Source organism: Macaca mulatta, chromosome 6, assembly GCF_049350105.2.
Source record: "Macaca mulatta isolate MMU2019108-1 chromosome 6, T2T-MMU8v2.0, whole genome shotgun sequence".
Classification (NCBI taxonomy): Eukaryota; Metazoa; Chordata; class Mammalia; order Primates; family Cercopithecidae; genus Macaca; species Macaca mulatta.
Genome location: NC_133411.1, coordinates 8,854,211 through 8,877,688, shown reverse-complemented (window position 1 = coordinate 8,877,688; position 23,478 = coordinate 8,854,211). Strand labels below are relative to the sequence as shown.

The 23,478-nt window shown below is 46.3% G+C and overlaps 1 protein-coding gene across 1 annotated transcript in view; it reads right to left on the bottom strand.

The window, feature by feature from the left end:
• Window positions 1-23,478, bottom strand: part of ADCY2 (adenylate cyclase 2) — a 426,140-nt gene that overhangs the window by 12,179 nt on the left and 390,483 nt on the right. Inside the window, 3 exon segments of the mRNA NM_001265652.1 lie at window positions 1,464-1,578; window positions 11,685-11,792; window positions 13,996-14,142. Coding sequence (NP_001252581.1) covers window positions 1,464-1,578; window positions 11,685-11,792; window positions 13,996-14,142 — 370 coding nt within the window.

Below are 23,478 nucleotides of genomic sequence, written 5' to 3'. Positions count from 1 at the left end.
AGGCAGTGGAAGTTGCAGCAAGCTGAGATCGTGCCACTGCACACCAGCCTGGGTGGCAGAGCAAGACTGTCTCAAAAAAAAAAAAAAAAAAAAGGGAAAATACGAGTAAACACTGGCAACTAATAGTACAAGCAGAGAGAAACACATCTCATTTGTGAAAGAGATGTAACATATTTTGGATTTAAATGAAATTCAGGACATACCCATAGCAAAAGAAGAAGATGGCTTTAAATATGTAGATTTCCTTTTAAAGTTGAAATTTGTATGTAAGAGAGTGTTAAAAACCATTCAGATGGAATTTGTTGCCTGAACTGCTCTTATATAAACTGACTGTCAGAAGAAGCAAAATGTGTTGCCAAGAAAACCATAACATGGTCAAGGAAGCTCTTAGAAATCTGAACGGTTGCAAGTAACTGTGCACACATCGCGACCCAGCTGTGTGTTGACTTGATGACTTAAAACACACATTTTAAGAAATAACAATTTGTAAAAGGCAAGTAATGAAACATGCTAAAAAAAATCAACTTAAAGTCTGTTAAAAACTTAGAAATCTGGAAGCCTCTGTTTTCAACCAAGCAAAGGTTACTTTTATTTATTTTTTTTTTTGTGACAGGGTCTCTCTCCGTCACCTAGGCTGGATTGCAGTGGCACCATTATGGCTTGCTACAGCCTCAACCTCCTGGGTTCAATAAATCCTCCTGCGTCAGCCTTCCAAGTAGCTGGGACTACAGGCGTGCACCACCGAGCTCAAATAATTTACTTTTTGTAGAGATGGGGTCTCATCATGTTGCCCAGCCTGGTTTCAAACTCCTGGACTCAAGTGATCTTCCCACCTCAGCCTCCGAAAGTGCTGGGATTATAGGCATGAGCCACCGCACCAGGCCTAAAGGTTATTTTTTTAAACAATATTATAAAGAAAGCTGGATTTTTATTTTTTCTCTCTAGGATTTGAACACAATCTGAAAAGCTTTCAGTTTCAGAACCTACCCCACATTTGGTGGTCTTACAACTTGTGGCCCCAGGAAGCTGGGACTGTATTGCAACAATTCTAAGACCTACCTTTTTTTTTTTTTTTTAAAAGAAAACAAAACATATTTACATCTCTGAAATATGGATGCATCTCATCGTTAGTGGCAGGTCCCAGTTTCATTGGCAACGGCCCATAAAATAATGCAGCTGCTCTCTGTGGATGTCTCACAGTGAATGAGCAATGCACGACAGCTCAAGGCTGTGCGTGCCGTGCTTGTGGACGGGACCTTGGCTGAGTGCCGGCAGCCTAGGTCCAATCAAAGGGGTGCTTTTTCTAATTTGTCCAAAAGTGTCCTTCCTTCTGTCATCCAGTCTTGCAACGGGATGCATTTGGAATTGTTCTACTCCAACACTGAAAGGATCATCAATGTCCCCTATGACTTACTCCTTATTCCACATCTTTGCCACAACTGAGACCTCTTTGCAGAACGTACCTACTCGCAATTTGAAGTCGTTGAAGGAGTGCTTGTTGATGGCATCCAGCTTCGCTACCAGGGCAAAGGCAAACTCCACCATGGTGCCAATGTGCATGTACTGCCGCTCGGGCTCCTGAGAACACACACACACAGGCGGACGGAAGTTAGAGCATCACAGCGGGAAACTTCCCCTTCATCCCAAACCTGAGCTTTAGGCCGAAAGGAATGCTGGCAAATTCTAATGCTGCAAGGCACGGCAGACGTTCTGTAAGAATCAAATCCCATCTCAAGGAAGCACTGTGTGGCCAAGGTGAGACAGGAGGCGCTAGGAGACACTGACTTCCGTGTCTCAGGCCCCCTCAGGCCAAAAGCATGATGCGGGCTAAGGCTGACCAGGGGGAACCTATACTGTATTAGTCCAAAAATCACCAAGGGAAGCTGGCTTTGAGGAGGGGCTGGCGCCTTCTTCCCTCTTTTCCCTTCCACAGCTGGCCTTTGCCTTTCTCTGCTGGGCTCTAGCTCTGGTGGCCTGACCGCTAGGGGGTGCCCGCTCCTTGTCCTTGGGCAGCCAGTGGGGATGGCCCATTGGGAGATGCTGCGGAAAAAGAGAGTGGGGAGGAGGCTTGGGGCCTCGTTCCTCCTCTTCCCTGCTCACCGCATGCTTTCCACAGGGGTCAGTCTTCTTCATGGAGGACAAGGGCTACTGCCCCGGGTGGCAGCTACTGTCTCTGCACTGCAGCTCTCTCTAGCTCTGGGAACATCCACCTCCTTTTGCCCTTTTAGGCCTTGAAATGGAGGATTTTAAGCTGAATTGTGTCCCTCCAAGTTCATATGTTAAAGTCCTAACCCCAGTCTCTCAGGATATGACCATATTTGGAGACAGGGTCTTTAAAGAGGTGATTCAGATAAAATGAGCTTATATGGGTGGGCCCTAATCCAATATGACCAGTGTTCTTTTAAGAAGAGGCAGTCAGGACCCAGTCACCCACAAAGTGAAGGCCGTGTGAAGACACAAGGAGAAGGAAAGAGGCCCAACAGGGAGGAAGAGAGGCCTCAGGAGAGACCAACCTTGCTGCTGACTTGATCTTGTCCAGTCTCCAGAACAGGGAGGCAATTAACTTCTGTGGTTTAAGCCCCCTGTCTGCAGTACTTTGTTATGGCAGCCCTAGCAAACTAATATAGAGGGTAACAATTCCCTCATTTACTCGTCCTCGAGGGCTGTGTCATCCCATGAGGACGAGGGAATCACAGAGCTGAAGGAGAGAAGTCCTGAAGATTTCCCAGTGGGAAGAAGTGAACATTTCTTTGCAGATTTCCTATGAATTTGTTGATCATTCCTGTTACCTGTTTATATTTAACATTAACTTGTAGCACTTACTATATTTATATTTTGAATTTCACCTTTTAAAAGTTTCTATTTTTTGTTACATTATTACTATATGCATAGAATTCATTTAATTCATTTAAGTATCCTGAAGGTTCCTGCTCCCCCAATACTTAATGATTCTGTGCACCAAAATGGTGTGGAGAAGCGTTTCTGTTCCAGCCTGCCTGGTGAGCTGCTGGGCCTTCGAGGTTTCACTGACATGCAGTCCCAGGCCTGCCCGGCATGGCTGCTTGCCTGAATGGCCATCTGTGTTAGCTCGGAAGCCAGGGCTGTGTGTCTTTTCAAGTCGGCATCCCTCATTGGTTTGTGAGCTCCACCAGGGTAGAGACCTTGCTCTTTTAATCTGTGTCTCCACAGCAGAATAAAGTCCCTGACAAAGAAGAAGAACTCAATAAATGTTTATTGAATGACTATACTTAGGTTGGCAGTAGGATCACCAAAAGGAAATGGCTGGGAAGAATGCAGGCAGGGACTCATTAAGCTTTGGCGGAAGGTCAAAGCTGACCGCTGTGCATTTGAGGAGCACGCACCCAGGAAGGATCATGAATGTGCCTATTACAGCAGGTGGGGCCTCCATGGCAAGAAAGGAGAATAGGATAGTAGAGGGTTGAGCTGGGAATACACCCTTGGCTAGGCCACAGGTCGAGGGGAGGGGAGCCAGCAAGGCACACTGGAAAACAGTTGAGAGAAGGCCAGGAGAAATGGAACATCAGGCTGTTGTGGGCCTTAGGGAGTGACTTCTGAGATGAGTGTTGGATCCGAAAGGGAGCTAAATCAGAGATGAAGAAAGGTCTGGGGATAAAGAGGAGCCACCTGCTGACCTTGGGGGAGCATCCTCTATGGAAAGTGAAGAGAAAGCCCAACTCTCAGAGACTCAGAAGGGATGGGTGAGAAGATAGATAGAGACTGTAGACATAAGCACCTATTCAAGGTGACAGCAAGGTAGAGAAAAGCTACTCCCAAGGTGGTAGCTGAAGGGGAGAGGAAAATGAAGAAAGGGTTATTCATCTCTTCTACACAGAGTTTAATAAGGAGCATGTGGGGGATTGCACCAACGCTGGGTTTCTCAACCCTGGCACCATGGACACTTGAACTGGGTTGAACTGAGTTATTCTCTATTCTGGGGGCTGTCCTGCATGTCACAGTGTGTTTAACACCATCCCTGGCCTCTGCCTAGTGGATGTCAGGGGCATCCTTCACCTCTCATTGTGTCAACCAGAAATGTCTCTACTGGCAATGACAATGCTCCGGGGGGCATGGGGAAGGAATAAAATTGCTCCCAGTTGAGAATCACTGCACTAAACAGTATAAATATGAATGGAGAAGAAGAACTAAATCTCTGGTCAAGAGAGAAAGACATCTTCCTATCCTCAGGTGAATTATATCATTCCAGAAAAAGTCAAGGGAAATAGAACTATTGCAGTAAATTCTCAACTCAGAGTCATGAGAGAAAAACCATATAACTACAAAATTGGAGCCATAAAGTTGACTGTCAGCTAACTTTGGTGGAATTTCAGAATGCCATTTCTTAAGAACTGTTAGTCTTTTCTATCATAGCTCACTAGTATTTTTTGTCTTGCGACTTATGGGGAAAACCTGATTTGGAGGCTTGTGCAGTCAGTTGGAAAACATCTTCCTCCTTAACAGGAAGCACAAGCTGTTAAATCAACGAGCAAAATCTTGTGTAGTAAAAATTACAACTGTCCAAGTAAGGAGGACATATTTGCCATGGGAGAAATGATTTTGCTTTTTACCAAACCAAGGTGCAGCAGACAAGCTCTGCCCCTTGAGAAACTATTGCCCAATCTGTTTTCACACAGATGGTTTAAATTGGAGGTTTTAAGTGACCTCAGTAATAAAAGAAGAGATTGAGTTCTGGGAATGAAGTTTAATTCAACATCAATCTCATTTGGGCTTAGCAAACCCTAGAAAAAATTATGTTCAGTCTCTAGAAGAACTCAATTCATTTCAACAAGTCTTCATAAGTGTGCTCTAGATAAATATCTGATGGCAGTAGGAAGCAGTTATTTCTCCTATGATCTGAATAATTTATGTTACATATCCCCAGATATTTAATGGGCTTCCAGCTACAGAGAGAAACTACTCAGTTCCCTGAAACACATTTTATAAACTGGTTGCTTTGGAAGTTTCACCAGCAAGGAACATTGCTTAAAGTAGATGCATGTTTACCAAGACGATTTTATAACCCAAGTGTCTGTTTGGTAATAATCGAGGTAATCTTTCAGGCTAAAATAAACATAACTTTCCTCTTCTGTACTCTCTTCTCCCTCTTCCTTCCATAAATATTCACTGAGCATTTGTTATGTGCCTGGCCCTGTGTTCTATGCTGAAAAACTTCTGGTGTTCAAGTTCCCCTGTATCTGATTTGGAAGGGAACTGGGGATTGTTATCTAAGGAGCATTTTGTTCTCCTGACGGGCTTCAAGGAGATCTCATCAGACTTCTCAGCTTTTATGCTCAGACTTCTCCCAGCTGAGCATCAAAACTGCATGCTGTGATAATCAGCTTACCTGGGAGAGGGTTGCTAATGGAATATTGCCTGTGTCAGGCAAAAATAGGTTCAGTTCCGGTTTCTGCAATCATTAGCTGTGCGGCCTTGGTAGAATCATTTAACTTCTCTGGGCCTCAGTTTTCCTCACCTGTTAAATGGGACAATAATGCCCTACCTTTTTTGTGTGTGTGGGATGGAGTGTTGCTCTGTCGCCCAGGCTGGAGTGCACTGGCACCATCTTGGCTCACTGCAACCTTTGCCTCCCAGGCTTAAGCCACTCTCCTGCCTCAGCCTCCCAAGTAGCTGGGACTACAGTTGTGCACCCACCATGCCCGGTTAATTTTTTGTGTTTTTAGTACAGACAGGGTTTCACCATGTTGGCCAGGTTGGTCTCGTACTCCTGAGCTCAGGTGAGCCGCCTGCCTTGGCCTCTCAAAGTGCTGGAATTACAGGCACAAGCCACTGCACCCAGCCAACTCCCTATCTCATTGGGTTTCAGTTAAGATTGAATGAATGGATACAAGCAATGCATTCAGCCTGCATCCCTGGGTCTTGGGTCTTAGTCTCCTTCATGATAGTGAAGAGATACCTGTCATTCTGCTTGACATGACAGCCGTCTAGGAGGAAGATACTAGTATTGTCTTATGGCTAAGTGTGGTACTTTCCCACTTATATACAGCTTTAACAACGACCAATTTGTCTGACCTTTTAAGTGTCTTTGAGATTCTCTGTATGTATAGTGAAGAGGGACAGTTCATTTTCTTTCACTTTTGAGTTTCCTGCTAACAGCATGAAAGCAGAAGGAAATTTCCCTCTTCTTCTGACACATCATGACAGCTTTGGTGTTTGCACAAAAATACACAGACTTAGGATTTTTTGCTTTTCATTTCCACAGAGACCTAAGCTATTCTTGATTCTTACCAGTGAAGGGAACTGGGGCTATTAGTTTTAATGGACCCCTTAACTACTATGACACTGGTAGGGATGGTCTCTGAATGACTCCTAATTTCCTCTCTGGCCCATTTGACAGGATCCCTCTAATCTTCCCAGATTGTCTGTGCCTACCTCACACCCTGGCTTGGATTCAGTGGTCGGTAGAAAATGAGAGCACCTCAGGGAGTGTGCTCAGGGAATGAATGAGAGCCCATTTCCAGTTTAATATTTCCTTTCTTGACAAATGCCTGCTTCTTCTAAAAACAACAATCAGTTCTTACATGTAATGCAACCGTTTAGCCACATTGTTGACTTAAGCAAAAAATTGGAATGGATCATTTCATTAAAAAGTACAAATGAGGCAAAACAGAGCCAGGCACAAAAGCCCTGCCTCACTAGGTGCTGATATACTTCTATGCACTTGTTTCTCCATGGGTAGGTATGTTGTTACTGCAAACAGAACATGCAGAGGTAATTACAAATAAAGGCTAAATTTCAAAAGGCTATTACCCAGATAATTGCCTCTTTTTGGATTTAAGAAAAAGACATTAATCCTTGGGTTACCCTATATATTTTGTAAACTGAATATCTTTTGTTGCCAGACTAAAGATTTGGCTAAACAATCAATAGAAAGTATTTTGTTTATAACTAGAGAAGCAAAGATTTAAGCCCATTTCGGGCCAGTTACAAAAGGTCAAAGTGACATTCATTTCTTATAAAAGTAACTAATATTAGCATGAATATTTATCAGGTATGTTATTTGCCCCAAATCAATTGTAATGAACTTTCATTTCAGAATACATTCATTGCACTTCAAAATATTTCTAGGATGCCCTTGTAAAGAATCTAATTAAGTGCTGTAATCACAAATAGCACATACAGTACTGAGAGAATTTCCCTTCATGGATATGATGACATATCATATTTCAATGTCCTAAAACCCTTATCTCTGTTCTATTTGAGGCAGCAATGGTAGCAATATGCAAAACATGGTTCAACCACAACTATATTATTATTACTGTTAGCATTTTTATTCCTTACTATGCCCATGAAGTCGATTAAGTATTTTGCATACTAAATATAGTCTTCCCAACAGCCTCATGCAACGGGCGTGATCACCATTTCATGCATAAGGTAACAGAAGTGCAGAACACTTAGCTATAATATTAATTAATGAGCAGTTTCGTTTGACAGTCATGCTCTTTCAACTCTACCCTGAAAACAGTCATGTGTTAACAACAGTGGCTGGGTTTGAAGTCAGTAAGTCATTCAAGGATAACTAAGAAGTCAAGTTTCATTGCTGGGGCAGCTGAAGGTGGAGGAACGGGGCTCCTGGGAAGGGATTTGCTAAAGGGCTGGGAGCAGCGATGAGTGAATAGGATAGATACAAATGTAGGGATGCAGGGATGCTCAGGAAAGGGTGGGGGCTGGTGGAGGGGCAGGTGAGCCAAGGACGACAGGAGGCAGCACCAGAGGCTGCCGTGCGGAGCTCTGGACAGACAGATACACCCAGAGTGCCCAGGTCTGAGCCCTACTCTATGGCTGCTTGTTTTCCCTAGGGCATGCCTCAGTTTCTCCAACTTTCAAATGGGCAAAAAGTTTTACTACTTACCTCCTAAGCTTGTTGTAAGGGCTCAGGAGCCATTCAGTAAAGGTTCAACAAGGTCAGCGAAATAAATCAGAGGGTTTGCATTGGAAGTGGAAGGATTGTAAAACAGAGTGAAGGAAGCTACACACTGTCTGGGAGATGGAGTGGGCACAGGTGCAATCACTCCTTGAACAAACACAGGTGATCACTTAAAGGCCCTGCTGGGGACTTTGAAGGCCACTGCATAAGACACGGCACCTGCTGTAGTCTGGATGGTGACTAAGAAACATATACTTCCAGGAAAGTTGAAAATAACAGGTAGCAAACAGTGAAGAAAGGAAATACGATCTGGACCCAGACAGCCAAGTGAGGCAAAGCTCCCCAGGTCGGGGCACAGGAAAGCCTTCTGTGAAAGTTGTAGCCTTGGCATTGTGATGAGTGAGATTCTGAACGGCTCCTTGATCAGGCAGGGCGTCTTCTGTGAGCGTCAGAATCACCTGGGTGAACTAGTGGAAATAGGGGTCCCCAACCCACCCCAGAGACACAGTAGGCTTGGGGCTGTCCCTGGAAACCACTCTAACAACCACCACAGGTGGTGCTGCTACAGGACATGGGTGCACCATACCTGGAGAGGATGTGGATAGAACCCAGGTTGGTCTGCACGAAAGCACATGCGTGTTTGAGGGCTGGTGTAGAGACTGTAGGGAGAAGTAGAGGATGGGTCAGGGCAGTGGGCTGGGGCAGAGGATTGGTGCTCTGTTTCCAAAGTGGGGAGGACAAGAAGAAAATGGCAGTAGTGTTAGAAAGCAGAGTGTCTATAGGAAGCTGGAAGTGATCCAAGTCTGCCCAATGGTCAAGACAGTGGATAGAGGTTTTGGTGGAGATCAAACGTGCAGAGGGGATGGATAAAGTCTTAGGAGAGGTCCCTGACAAAGAGGGGCTGGGGAAAGAATATTACAATGTCCCACAGAGAGGGACCACAGGCTGGGGCCAGACAATGGAAGGGCTCAAAAGCCAAGGGAGGATTACTGGGCAAAGGCAACGGCCACCCACAGACAGGACGTCACCCAGGACGAATTCTCAGAGAATGTGATTGGACGGGAATTTTGGAATCTGGAAGTGTTTTTTTTTTTGGTCATCGAGAGTAGAATTCCTGATGGCACTGGTGAGGCAGGATTGTGGAGGTGTAGAGAGAAAGTAGAAGGTGAAAGGTAAAGGCAGAGGATACAAACTCTTAGTCTATAAAGTGTGGCTGCAAAAAGGAAAAGACCTGGATACTTTTCTTGAAGATCCAGGAGACTGGGTCTGATGGAGGCAGAGTTCGGGTCAGGAAGAACAGGCAGACACGCACCCTGGGCTGTAGAGTAACGGGCTGTAGAGTGACACTGAATGTGGAACAGGTCTTCACCTGGTAATGCCTCGAAAGATCTCCCACTCCGAGGCCCTGCCAAAGGATTGGTAGTTGGCCGTCCAAGAGCAAAGGGCTGGAGTGGATGAGTGGATGTGATCAGGTGAAGTGCTCCTGACGGCCCTCACTAGATGAGCTGGAGAAGCCTCCAAGTCATAGCTGGATAAGAGTGAGGTAAGTGAGCCACTCACCTCAGGGGTGAAACTTCAGAAGGTGCAAAAAGCTCAAAAATCATGAGAAATAATATCCTAGTGCAACATTTTTAAAAACCAAAATCAATGCAGAAAAATTCAAGATGAACTAAAACCATGACATTTTAAATAAAGATACTGCTGTGGACAGGATTGCGTCCTCCCTAAAGTTTATATGTTGAAGTGCTGACCTCCCAGGTGACTGTACTGAGGAGAGGGATTTGTAAGGAGGTAATTATGGTCAACTAAGATGATAAGGGTGGGGCTCTGATCCAACAGAACTCATGCCTTCTTTAAAGTGGAGAGAAACTCTCTCTCTCTGTCTGTCTCTCTCCCCTCCATGGGAGGCCTAAGAGAAGTGAGAAAGCTACTGTTTTTAAGACAGAAGAGGGGCCCTCAGCAGACACCTAATTTCCCAGCCTTCAGAACTGTGAGAAATAAATTTCTGTCGGTTAAGCCACCCAGCCTGTGGTATTCTGCCTGGCAGGCCAAGTAGACTAAGACAGATAGGTCCTGACAGTGTTGTGCTGAGCATTTTAGAGCCTGAGGCAATAAGAAAAATGCCTGTCTCTATACATGTTTTAATGTTATATTTTTTAAATGGTCAGTGTTTCCCAGAACATTAAAGGCATTGGAGAAGCATATATTTGTTTTCATGAAAGCCAGGAAAGCAAAATTGTAATTAGTTCTGGTTTGGATTATAAATATAATATTTAAAAGTAAAAGAATGTTGTACATTTTAGTATCTTGATTTTACATTTTTTTTTCAATTTTTTAACACTTTAATGTTCTGGAAAAAACCCTAATCATTAAAAATCTACAGCACCATGCAGAGGGCACAGCAGTTTTCCTTTGGTCACTGGCTCCGTAATGGCTTGAGAAGGTGTTGCTCAGAATCCAAAGGCTAGGTTCTTCTGGGGTCTGTTTTATTGTTTGTTTCTTTTATTTTCTTTATTACTGAAGTAATGCATACTCATTAAAAAATAATAATCTGAGGGCAACCACTTGAAGAGGAGAACCAGTGGAATACATATCACTCCAATTAACTGGAAGAACGCTAGGTTTCCCTCTTGGGTCAGACGTCTATCCACACTCTACTCTTTGCCCATGAATGCATGAATGTTAAGTGGGAAACTAGGACCCTCTCCTAATATTCCTGGAAGAGGGAGCTCTGTTATGGTGCCTGCTGCCTCTCTCCCCGCTCTCACTCTTCCCATGGGAGGTGGGTATGGGAGAGGGACTCATACACCGTGCTCAGCCCTTCTCTTTGGGAACCTACCTGTCCACAGAAAGTGTGTTCTGTTTTTCTGTGGTCTGCCCAGCAGAGGGCAGGCTCCACAGCAAAGGCCACTGTCCTGAGGGGAAACGAGGTCTTTTTAACGGGCCCCTACTGATATTCCAACAAGTTACACAAGCATGTCTATGTACATGCTCTCTCTCTCTCTTTCGCTGTCTCCCTCTCTCTCTCTCACACACACACAAACACAAGAAAATCTTGAAAACCTTAGTTGATTGAGGATATTCAGTTTTGCCTAAATGACCTTTTCAATGAAATTTCCATGTGGCCAACTTGTTTTTTGACCACATTATTTTATTTTAATTCATTTTTTAGATGGGGTGTCACTCTGTCACACAGGCTGGAGTGCAGTGGTGCCATCTCAGTTCACTGCAACCTCCACCTCCCGGGCTCAATCATCCTCCCATCTCAGTCTCCCGAGTAACAGGGACCACAGGGGCATGCTACCACATCTGGCTAAGTTTTTTGTATTTTTGGTAAAGATGGAGTTTCACTATGTTGTTCAGGTTGGTCTCGAACTCCTGAGCTGAAGAGATCCACCCGCCTCAGCCTCCCAAAGCGCTGGGATTACAGACATGAGCCACCACACACGGCCTTGACTACATTCTTTTACATCAAAAGACCTGGAAACATCCTTACTGAGTCTCTTTTAAATAACTAGCTTTCATCTTCTACTTCATTGTATATTTATCTGTATTAACAAGCAGATACTGATTGGTTTTTCTTCTCCTGTTGGGCAGCAGAAGGAGTTCTGTGAACAGATCCTCTGGCGCTAAGTCTGGAATTTTCATCTTCTCTCATAGAACCTTGACCCTGAGCTTTAGGTTGTACATAATACACAGTTCTTGGGGCATTTCATGGCTGTTTTGGTCCCGGGGTGGGGCTGAGGCTCACCTGTGCCATTAAGTGTTCAACACATCTTACCTGGGCGTGCTCCTGGCTGGGCACAGCGCTCAGACCTGTTGCTGCCATGTATGTGCTGCCAATGGTCTTAATCTTTTCAACTCCACTGAATTTTGGCTTGGAAAGAAGCTGTGAAGCAATGACAACCATCCAGTTACTCAGCTGGATGCTGACCTGAAGCTGAGGACTTTATAGAGACATTCTCAAATGCTGGTTCACAGTGATGCCATGACTTGTTTCAACCCCTGTGTATGCACCCTGGGGCCCTGAGCTTTTCCAGGAATGAAAACTTCATGTATTTCAAACAGCGCATGTCCTTGGAGGAAAGTACAGCATAATGATTTACTTCCAAGGAACATGAATTACCGTTCAAACTTTGCTGGTGAAGGAACCAAGATAAATTATGATGCAAATGACAATGGGCTTGAAATAAATTTCCTGACTATGCATTTGAAAGGCATAAATTTAAAATTATGATTCGGTGAGTGAGCTCTTTCTTGCATGGTCAGAATGATTTATGATCAATTATTAGTGCTGAGGATTGGCTTTTGCCCTCTGAGTGCTTGAGGTGGATGGAATAAGATCTAGAATGGTTGTTATCAGCCCTAGCCCTAATATATATATTAGGAAGAGAAACCAGCTCTCTCTCTCTCTTTCTCCCCTCCATGGGAGGCCTAAGAGAAGTGAGAAGGCTGCTGTTTGCAAGACAGAAGAGGAGCCATATGATATATATATATATAAATATATATATATAAAGATATATACATATATATAAAATATATATATATATATTTGAGACAGAGTCTTGCTCTGTCACCCCAGCTGGAGTGCAGTAGTGTGATCATAGCTCAGTGCAGCCTCCATCTTCCAGGCTCAAGTGAACCTCCTGCTTCAGACTCCCGAGTAGCCGAGATCACAGGCATACATTACCATGTGCAGCTAATTAAAACTTTTTTTTTTGCAGAGACAGGGTCTCCCTATGCAGCCCAGGCTGATCTCAAACTCCTGGGCTCAAGCGATCCTCCCACCTTGGCCTCCTAAAGTGCTGGGATGACAGGTACCAGCCATCACAGCTGGCCCGAGCTCTACTATTTCTTGTCTTGGAATTAGTTATCAGCATCCCACTTGACTCTTCCTTAATCTGCTGATTTAGGCTTTCAGCTGGGATGGAGGAAAGGTAGGGATAAGAATGGAAGCTGTAGGAAGGAAGAGGAATGGACTTGCGCGTGAAGGACGCCCTGGAAGGTCTGTACCTGCTTGGGAGGGCAGGGTTCAAACGGTGCTGAACGGAGACCAAGAGCGTTTTCTTGCCCCTTCCTTGGAACTCCGGATTTCAGGGAGATTCCTCCAGGATTACATATCAAATAATTTAAGACAGATGAGCAAATCCCTGTATCACCTATCCGCATATCCACTGTCATTCACCCGTTAGTACTGGGGAATGTTTATTTCACTGAGGAGCAGCTGAGACCCCCAGCCGCTGTTTGTCACGACGCACCCAGGACCACAGTGGTAATTGCTGGCGGCCATGACGGCACCATGAATCTCTAGCATCGACCTCACAGTGATGATGGTGGTGAGAGAAAATGCACAGGGCCCACAAGACATTTAGGAGGTTTGCCTGAAACCACCGTGTTATGTAATCTCATCGCTGTATTTCAGAATTCCATGAATCATCATTAACATATGCTCCTGGACAGATGTCAATTTTCTTCTATTTTGCAAGATAGTGATAAGAATAGTGTGGCTGCAATATCCTTAAACCAGAGGGGCGTTTGTTCTTACTGGGAAATAGAACACATTATTCTCTATGTAGAAAGTTGAAAAATGACACCTATTTCGAATTCTGAAACAGACACTCTGTCCCTTCTAAAGTATGTTGTATTATCCCCCCATACAGATTGTATTTTCAACAATAAAATGTCATCCATGCAGAGTGCAAGTTGATATCTGACAAAGGCATTGAAGTAGGAACAGACATAGCAATAATCTATTATAACTCATTATCTTTTTATGTGGAAAGGGATGGGCAAGTATTTTACCTGGAATTCAAGCCTTAGCAGAGAATCCACTAGCACACTGGATACACATTTGATTTAACAGATTTTGGTAGCTGTTCCTAGCAGTCATACCAACTTCAAAAATACAACATATTTGTCTACCTCAGGTTAGTCAGAGACCTAAATAAAGCAAAAGCCTTTAATGCCACCTGCCAGAAATTATGCCAAGGGAAAAGTTTTTTGGGATAGGCCGCTATCCCGAAGTAACTTCAAGCGCACAGGTGTGAGACTGGGGGTACTCCTGCCCTTCAAGGGCAACTCTCAGTACCTACATCATCAAAGTCAGCGATGATCTCGTTCAGGAGCCGAAGGCATTCCAAGCCCTCCTTGTTCACGTCGGATTCTGTATAAAATTCTTTGAAATCCGGAATGGAGGCAAACATGACGCAGACACAGTCATAGGACTGGTGGTATAGATCCTGCTTGGGAGAAAAGCAAGAGCTGATCACTAGGAGACTGACCTTTAAACCCTCCACAGGCAAGTGGCTTGTTTCTGCCAGGATTCACATAGACATCGCCCAAATGCCCACTCCACCTGCCCCACCCCAGCCATGGCCCAATCCACGGGCTGCCGCTGCTCGCAGGGGAAAGCTTCTAATGAGCTGGATTCAGGCCACTAGCAGTTAAGAAGAGGTGCCTTGCCAGTTAAACCTCTCTGTCATATTGACCTGAGACAATGACAAGAGACCACAGAGTTCTGGCTTAGTAAAAAGTGTCCTTTAAACAACTGAAGGGAAACAAAATAATTTCCCAAACTCTCAGATTGTCCTGAAGTAACTTGTTATGGCTATAGTATTTGGATGGGAGTCTTGATGAATTTTCCTCTTCAGTGTCTCCCGCAAACAGCATATGGAATTCATCAAGTTAATTCTTATTACACCAGAAAGAACCAATAGAGCTCCTCAGTCTACTTATTCATGTTATATTAGACACTGACTATATTTATTCAGGATATTCTTTTCTTTTTAAATAGGAAGAGGCTCATAGTTCTTTATCCATAGACATGAGTTAAATTGCAATGTCTTGTAAACACAATTTCAAGGTGTTTCCATGATTTTCCCAACACAGTGACACCTTCAAATTCAATGAAGGTTCCAGAAAGGAAGAGTTGTCAGGTGGTCTTGGGGGCTAGTCCTAGGAGGATGTGCCCTTCCACTGGCAAGGGCTCCTCAGACCCCTGAGATGGCCCTGACACAGGCAGACCGGCCGGGGCCACTGTGGACGCAGTGCAGCATGGGAAATGCTTTCTTCTCCAGGAAAGGTGAGGAGAGTTCTGTTAAACAAGATGGCCGACCTCTGAGGGGAGGGAAAAATGCTAGTGGTTGGTACTTCCTGTGTGTCTGGCAGGGCGAGGGAATCCATTCTACATGAACATTATCAGTAAGCCCTGTTCTTTGGGGCACCCAGATGAACTTCTTTGCAGAAAGCAAGCACTTAAATAATATCATAACTCCAAGGTTTGGTGGCACCTCAGAGGAACTGCTCTTCCCAGTGAGGTCCCGTCACAAACCCATCAGAGCCAGGGCAACCCAACTGAAGGCCACAACAGTTTTGAGAAAAAGATGGACTCATGGTTCTCAGGACCAGCCACTCTATAATCCCTACTACTGCCTCAAAATCTGTACAAAGTACGTGAACAATGAAATCAAGGTTTTCTTTTCTATTTTGTGCTCGATATGATTGTGCTGGTTTCTCGTGCAGAATTGTATTTTCTCTCTCTCTGCAAAGTTGCCTTTGTGAACGCTCATATCCTTGGTAGGCAGCCTATGACAGCCAAGGCACGGTGCTGGCAATGCTGACTGCAGTCACGGGGTCAGAGAACAGGGATACATGAGTTTAAAATGTCAGTTTTATAAAAGTGGTATAAACTCCACTGACATCCCTGTGCTTGAGGAAATGGGTGCATCTAGCAAGGGGAGGACATATATCCTTCCCTTTCTCCCTCCTTTCTTCCTTTCCTCTCCTCTCCTCTCCTTTCCTTTCTTTTTGAGACAAAGTCTCACTCTATTGCCCATGCTGGAGTGGGATGGCGTGATCTTGGCTCACTGCAACCTCCACCTCCCAAGTTCAAGAAATTCTCCTCCCTCAGCCTACTGAGTAGCTGGTATTACAGGTGCACACCACCATGCCCAGCTAATTTTTTTATTTTAGTAGAGATAGGGTTTTACCATGTTGGCCAGGCTGGTCTCAAACTCCTGACCTTGTGATCCACCCACCTCGGCCTCCCAAAGTGCTGGGATTACAGGCGTGAGCCACCACAGCTGGCTGAGGACATATTTTCTATATCCTGCATTTCCCCACTCCCTGCTGACACTGACCAGAGTGCTCTTTGGGGAATGATAATGATGACAAGATTAAGCACGATAATAGCCAGCACTTACTGAACACTCACCACATGGTAGGACGGGCACTTCTCTGAACACTTTATGTGCATGAACTCACCACAATTACAACCCTATGTAGTACCCTACAACTCTAGGCTGGTACCAGAGTTTTCCATCTACAAATAAAGAAACTGAGGCACACAGTGGTTACGTTACTTGCCCAAGGCTGGAGTTATCAAGTCTGACAGTAGAATCCACCCTTGTAAATGCTACACTTCATACTTTATCAAGTCTCCGGGATGATCATGGGCTTCACTGCTTGGTTTGAGGGTAGCACGGGGCCTCCGACACTTGCGGGTCCTGTTACTTTACCTTTGTCTTTTCCTCTGGAGTCTTTAAGGGTGTCTGGGAGTTGGAGATAATGATATGCAAGACTAAACTGATGGGCAGTTTGGATCTGACATGTCATTTCATTACACAGCACCAAAGTGGGGATGTATGGGAGAATCTCTAATGGGACTTCCAAGAGGGCAGGTGCCTGCGCCTCCCCACTGATCAATGGACCCTCATCCCCTAGGCTGGGCTCCAAGCACAGGCACTGTTTTGGAAAGTTCCCTGGGTTATTCTGCTGTGTAGCCTTGATTAAGAATGACAGACTACATGAGGAAATGGAGCTCAGGGGAGCTGGGGCTGCCACCAAGGCTCCCAGCTGGCTGAGGGGAAGGGCCAGGACCAATCCCTGCATTCTCTGCAGGCCGTGAATGCTGCTGGGGAGCTTGGACTACAAATGGATCACCCACCTTCTTTGGCAGAGTGGTCACTTGGAAGCTCTGAGGGAATTCCCAGGGTGAGCTCAGGTCACTGGTCACACCTGGTCCTCAGATTCAGGGCTTCCATAAGACTATAACTACTGGGAAACCAGGGAAACTTCTAGACTTCTCAAATTCTCTGGAGCCTGAGAAACTTGCAGGGCCAAGAGCCATGCCCTGAACTCATGAGAGATTCCCTCCTGTGGTTGCACTGGGCATGGGGCCAAAGAGGATTGCATGCTGACTGGTAGATGACTTGAGTTTGTCTTATACTTCCAGAGGACCTGGGGGTTGGAGTAGGGCAGGTGAGCAGCCTTTGAAGATAATTTGGAATTCAAGGTCTAGAATGGGTGACCCATGTCAGCATGTAGCTACCCAAAAGTATTACTGAGCTTTAGAATTGAAAGTGAGTTTAGATGTCTCCTCAACATTCATTCACATGTAACCATTCTGTTGAACAAGCTCAAGGAATGAAAAAATAATCACAAAGCAACTGCATTTCTGTGGTCACTACCCCTTTCAGTTTTGGAGTGTGGCTAGATCTTCCCCTGTCTTGAACAAACACCTGGGACTACCCCCTGGCCCTCCATGTCACTGTGTGCAATGCAAGGTCCTCTCTTCGATCATTAGAGGCCCCAGTCCAAGAAACAGTCAAAACTCTTGCCCTTGTTGTACCTGTGGTTTGTGCCCTTCCCCAGCGTGGGCCTTTTGTGGGTGAAGAAGGGGGATCAGTTGGCTTCTACTCTCTCTCCACCACTTCTTCTACCTCACTCTTCCTAACTTGCTAGATGGGTTTTCCAAACCATCCAGAATGGAGAACAGGGGAAGACAGAAGAGGCTACGAGGCAGGACAGCTTCCTATTAGCTGCATCCCACTCCCTGAATACTCAAACCTGGCTTTCCTCCTGTGGATGTTTTCATGGGTTTTTGGAAGACTCCCTGTCATTTCGCCCATCCCTGGACATCCCCCGACCCTTGAGTCTTACATGATGGAGGCCATGCACATCACTCCTGCTTCTCGCTACCCTCTCAGGTCTGGGCTTTCGGGCTATTTCTTCAAGTTTCTCTGCCAAGGTCCCTTCTCTCTCCCTCCTGTCCCCCCAGGCAGCTCTGTAACAGTGGATCTAAAACAACCCTACACCAATTCTCTTTTTCTTGTTTGGTCCTTTAGCAACACTCAGCTTTGCTGTGCAAACAACTGACAGTCCAGCCATGTACCAAGCCACAGCTCCCCTACCCTGTGTGCCCAGATGCCCCATCAGCACCTGTGCTGAGCATTTCCAAGTGTCAGAACCTGCCTGCCATCTGTGTACCCCAGATGGAGATGCTTCCCAGAACCACTCAGAGACTGAAGTCATGGGGTGAGTCCAGGCTGAGCAGTGCTGGCCTGTTCACCAGGCTGGAGGTGAGGGGGGGATCCCCACCTTCCCCTTTAGGACGGCCTCATCCCCACTACATTCTGTCCAAACCCTCTTTCAATCTTTAGTCTTCTGGCCAATTCATAAGCTCCCTGCAGGCCAAGGAAGGCTTCTGTACGCTCTGCACTCTGCTTGACGCCTCCTTTGGAATAAGAGAGCAAGTGTCTCTTCGTGTCACAGGCTGAAATTCTCTTTGACACCCTGTTACACACACACGTGCCCTATCAAAGGGCCTGCTGTGTGCCAGGCTTCATATCAGGTGTTAGGGACACAGAGAAAAACAACACAAGCCCTGCCCTTAGGGAGCTTAAAGTCTAGGTGGAGAGACAGAGAAAATCAAGGAAACATAATAAAGCACAATGGGTGCTGTGGGCCCGGGTGTGGAGGTGTCTGGGGCTGTTCATCGAGGTGGGCTCGGGGGATGGAGTGTTCTAGAAAACATTCAAAGCTGCCACTGGCACTCAGGTCTTCCACCTTCCAGACCAGACTGGTGCTTTGTCTCACTGACTCGGGCTGCACGGAGGCTTTGGATCGTCCACGTTTTCCGAGTTGACCTATGGGGGAACCGTTAAGCACCTGCTGTCCCCAGCTGTCAGTTAATGCCTGATATACTCAGGGGAGTCAAATGACTGGAAAGTACAGAAGCGTCTATTGCAACCCCAGGGGCATGCTAGCCTGACCCTCCTGCAGAGGACACTTGGGCATAGAGCTTTAAGCTTAGTGCTGTTGGAGGATCTGTCCGGTCGTCACTGGGAGGGCTTTCAACAGCAGAAAGGGAGGTGCTGTTTGCACATGAGGGGCATTTCCCAAATTTCTGTGGTGGCCCCCGTGGCTCATGTGGCTTGTTTTGATCAGGCATTGGCTCTCTCTGAATGAAGCTGTCTGGCTCACAATCCTCTACCACCCGGAGACTTGACTCAGGGTCAATTTGGTGACAAAATGCAGTCTTCTCCCCCAAGTGATGAGAGCTGGCTTTGATGCCCATTGAAGGGGCTTTTCAGAAATGTTCCTGCCACACACAGAGGTGGGGAGAATGGGCTTCCAAAACAGAGAAGGCTCCCATCTGGGTGCACAGATCTCTCCTGATGAGCCTGAGGGTTGTGTGGGCTGAATCTGGCCATGAGAGTTAACAGCTGATGGAGAAGCTTCGGGAAGTTCTAAGTAACACAAGTGCCCAGGAGAAGGAAGAGGCACTGCAAAGCCAGCGCAGACACAAGCAGCCAGGTCTGTGCCCGTGTGCCCGAGCACAGGCCTATGAGCACTTCTTCACTGAAATAAAACCTTTTCAGAATTGATTGTTACGGCAATTACATCATTCTTGACTCCCTATTTCTGAAGGGAAATTAATTTCCTTTGTTCACTGATGCAGTGGGTAGGAGAGTAAAAATGACATGATCTGTGTTAATGCAGGTCTTGGCATCAGCTGTGCCATTTTCCAAGGATTGTTCCAGAAGCCATGGAGTGGAGGCTATCCAAAGACTCCCTGCCCTGGACTCAAAAAGTCATCAGCAACCACAGGTTGTGCCACAGAGAGGAATGGAACTGCCTGCCTGGTCTCTCCCAGAGCCCTGGCCTGTGGGTTTTGGTCCCAGGAGGCCGTTCATCCTCAGGGCAGTGATTCTGCCGGGAAGCAGCCTCCATCCTGTTTATGCATGAAGTGTTTCACTAGTTAAGTCAGAAAGGATGCAGGCGTAAGCTGATCCCACACAGGGAAATAAACATGACTTCAAGTCCTCTTCTTTTTTTTCGGCTTATAGGTAGACCTTGTTGTATTGTGTCTTGCTTTATTGCAGTGCACAGATATTGTGTCTTTCACAAAGTGAATGCTCCCTCGACCAAGTCTACTGGCACCATTTTTCTAATAGCATGTGCTCCTTTTGTGTGTCCATGTCAGCATTTTTTGCAACAAAGTATTTTAAAGTTAAGGTATGCACTTTTTTTTTTTTACACATAATGCTATTGAATACTTAATACATACAGTATAGTGTAAACATAACCTTCATATGTGCTGGGAAAGCAAAAATTTGTGACTCGCTTGATAGTGATATTCACTTGATTGCAGAGGTCTGGAACTGAACCGGCAAATCGGTGAAGTATAGCTATAATTTACTTTTGCCAAAGTCTTGTTTTCCTGTATTATTTCCAGAAGGCTCACAGAGCAGTATCATCGAGAGTTTAGTGGAAATGGATTAGTGTGGTGGATGCTGGGGTAACCTCCACAAAGGGGCTGAGGGCCTGCCCCCATCCACCCGACGCCCCAGAAGCCTCCCCTGGAGCCTCTGCATTCAGAGGCACTGAGCACTCAGCATCAGGGCTTGGCCCACCCTGCTGAGAGGGGGCTAAGAAGACAGACACTGCCCACAGTGCTTTTTATGCAATGCCAGGAACAGGAGTGAAGTGATTACATTGGGTTTTGTTTTCCACTTTATTCAGGCTCTAAAAATGTTGGGCAAGAGCCCTTGCTGAAAGCTTTTAATCAATTCCCAGGGGCAGTGATTCTCAAGTTTTGCATGAATCTGGGATATTTGCTTAAAAGATAGCTGACAGTATTTACTACATGCCGTGCACAGTTCTAAGAGCTTCATCTAAATTATTGCTTCAAAAATTGGTAGTGGTCTCTGAGAGGATTCTGAGGCCCCACAGCCAAGAGGTGCCAGGGCTGTACCAGATGCTTTGCTCTCAGTCACGCTGCAGGGCCTAGGAGGTCAAGGAAGGCTTGTGTGGGGATCAGGAATAGCCTGTTTAGCAGGTGCTGCAGGTAGTCCTTCACTTTGAGAAGCACTGTTCTTGTCTGCAGGGACTTCCTTGGTCCCAGCATCAGCCACCTCTGCCATGCAGGTTCAGTAAGGGGTAGGGCTTCTGCTCGGGGAAACCTTAGCGAGGGAAAGAGCTCAGGCAGGATGTCACTGTTTGGTCCTGACACCGTAGAGGGGACAGAAACCTTGGTGACAGCTATACTCTTAAACAGCATGGGCACCGTTATCATTCATCTGTGCAAGGCCATGCAATGTTAGCCCCACCTGGCCTGGGATTGCAAAGTTAATATTACATCATTAGGTCAAGGAGATAGATTCTTCTGTCCAGTGAGGAGGCTACTTTAGGGCAGCAGGGTCCAACGGCCATAGGAGACATTCCACAGAAGGGAGGGGCACGACATTGCTATGCTTTATGCACACAGGTGGCTCTTATAACACCCTCACTATGTGTTTTCAGAAACAAACAAAACATAAACAAAACTCTCCCTTTCTGAGACTCACTGTGGGAACTCTGAGAACCCTTGGCAGGGGGTCGGTGCCTCTCTTTGTAGCTCAGGCCCTTTGTGTGGGCTCTGTTTTGCATGCAGTGCTGTTCCCATGGGGACTGAAGCCTCCAGAATCTCCCCACACTCACTGTTTCGGCAACTGGCTAGCAAACCTCCCCCGGAGGAGTACAGGGTCCTTGAGGAGACGGCGTGGGGCTGCTCTGATTGTGGTAGGGTTTGGGGGCTCCTTTTCATAGTTTAGTCCCCACATCTTACAGTGGCTGCTCGAGTAGCCATCACCCCCACTGCTTACCCTATTAGACAGAAATTGGCAGTAAAATTTGAAATGTTATAGCCAAAGGAAGATCTGCATTGTGTGATTAAATACAGAGAACCCTGCAGCCCGCCAGCCGAGCAGAATGACACGATCATCTCATTTCCCAAAACCATAGTGGGAATGATGATGCCCTGATTTAAGGTTCAGTGTCCACTCTTCTCCCTTCCAGAGAACCATGTCAGGTCAGCAGCGAAAGTGCAAGCCTGCCATGCAGGAGTCACTGGCCTCGAGCATAATCCAAACACCCTTGGCGTGCCTGTTATGGAACGCGGAGCCATCTGTGCTGGTCCGAGTCTGAAGAGCTCTGAGACCGAGCTCTTTCATCTTCCTACAGGGCTGTATGCTGCCCTCAGTCAGATGTAGATTTGAGGACCCTGTGCTTCCTGAATGAAGGAAGGAACTATCTTCAGGAGCTGCAACTGGGAGCTTGGTGAACAGGCACTGGTCATGTGCAGGGGCATTTATTTCAACGCATAAGACAGGTCCCTGTGTACACACAGGGCTACAGTGGCTGTGATGACACCCCCAAGGAGTTCACCTTCTTTATTTGACAAATACAGAAACAAAGCCCAGAGCTGGCTTCATCTAAATGTTCCCATTCCTGCTTTGTTCCTGAAAACTTTCCAAGCTGCCCTTGCAGTGAGGCAGTGCCAAAACCAGGGCTCACCCCAGGTGCTGAGTCCCTACTCCGGGCTCCTATCAGGCCGTGCTGCCTGCCCCACTACTCAGCCTTACACCATGGAGCTCTCAGGGTAGTGAATGCTGTAGGAGACACTGTGTGTCCTTTTTTGTTGTTGCTGTTCAGATGGAGTCTCGTACTGTTGCCCGGGCTGGAGTGCAAAGGCACGATCTCAGCTCACTGCAATGTCTGCCTCCTGGGTTCACGTGATTTTCCTGCCTCAGCCTCCCTACTAGCTGGGATTACAGGCACATACCACCATACCCGGCTAATTTGTTTTTGTATTTTTAGTAGATATGGTGTTTCACTATGTTGGCTAGTCTCGAACTCCTGACCTCATGATCCGCCCACCTTGGCCTCCCAACGTGCTGAGATTACAGGCATGAGCCACCGCGCCTGGCTGATGCTGTGTGTCTTTAACCCAACAGCAGCACTCCGTAGGAGACTTGGAGGAAAATGTCACGTTACCCTCAGGAGCACCAGAGGGCTGTGCAGTGGCATGAAGGTCCCTGGTACACAGCAGGGCCACAGGGGAAGTGGAGGAGTCACTGTGAGCTGCCGACACCCGCACTTTGCTGCTGTCTTCCCTCTCACACGCATCCCACCTGTGTGGACGTGGGCCCCGTGCACGCCTCTGTGAAATGCCCGTCTCACTTGGGGGACTGCAGTGCGAAGGCACCATGCAGACGTCCCTCAGCCTCCCTTCTGCAACTAGAAGGCAAGGCACCATGCTTCCTCTTTTATGGATGAGGACGGCGAGGTTCGGACAGGGAAGTAACTAGCTCACGTTCACAGGAACAGACAATGTTGGAAGTAAGATTTGAGGCCGCACTGTGTAGCCTGAGGTTTTATTCTTCTTTCCCATCTTGCCTTTCCTTATTATTTCCAAGGCGGGAAACTGTATTCTGATGCTTGCTTAGAATAAGCCAAGCAAACAGGAAAGAGCA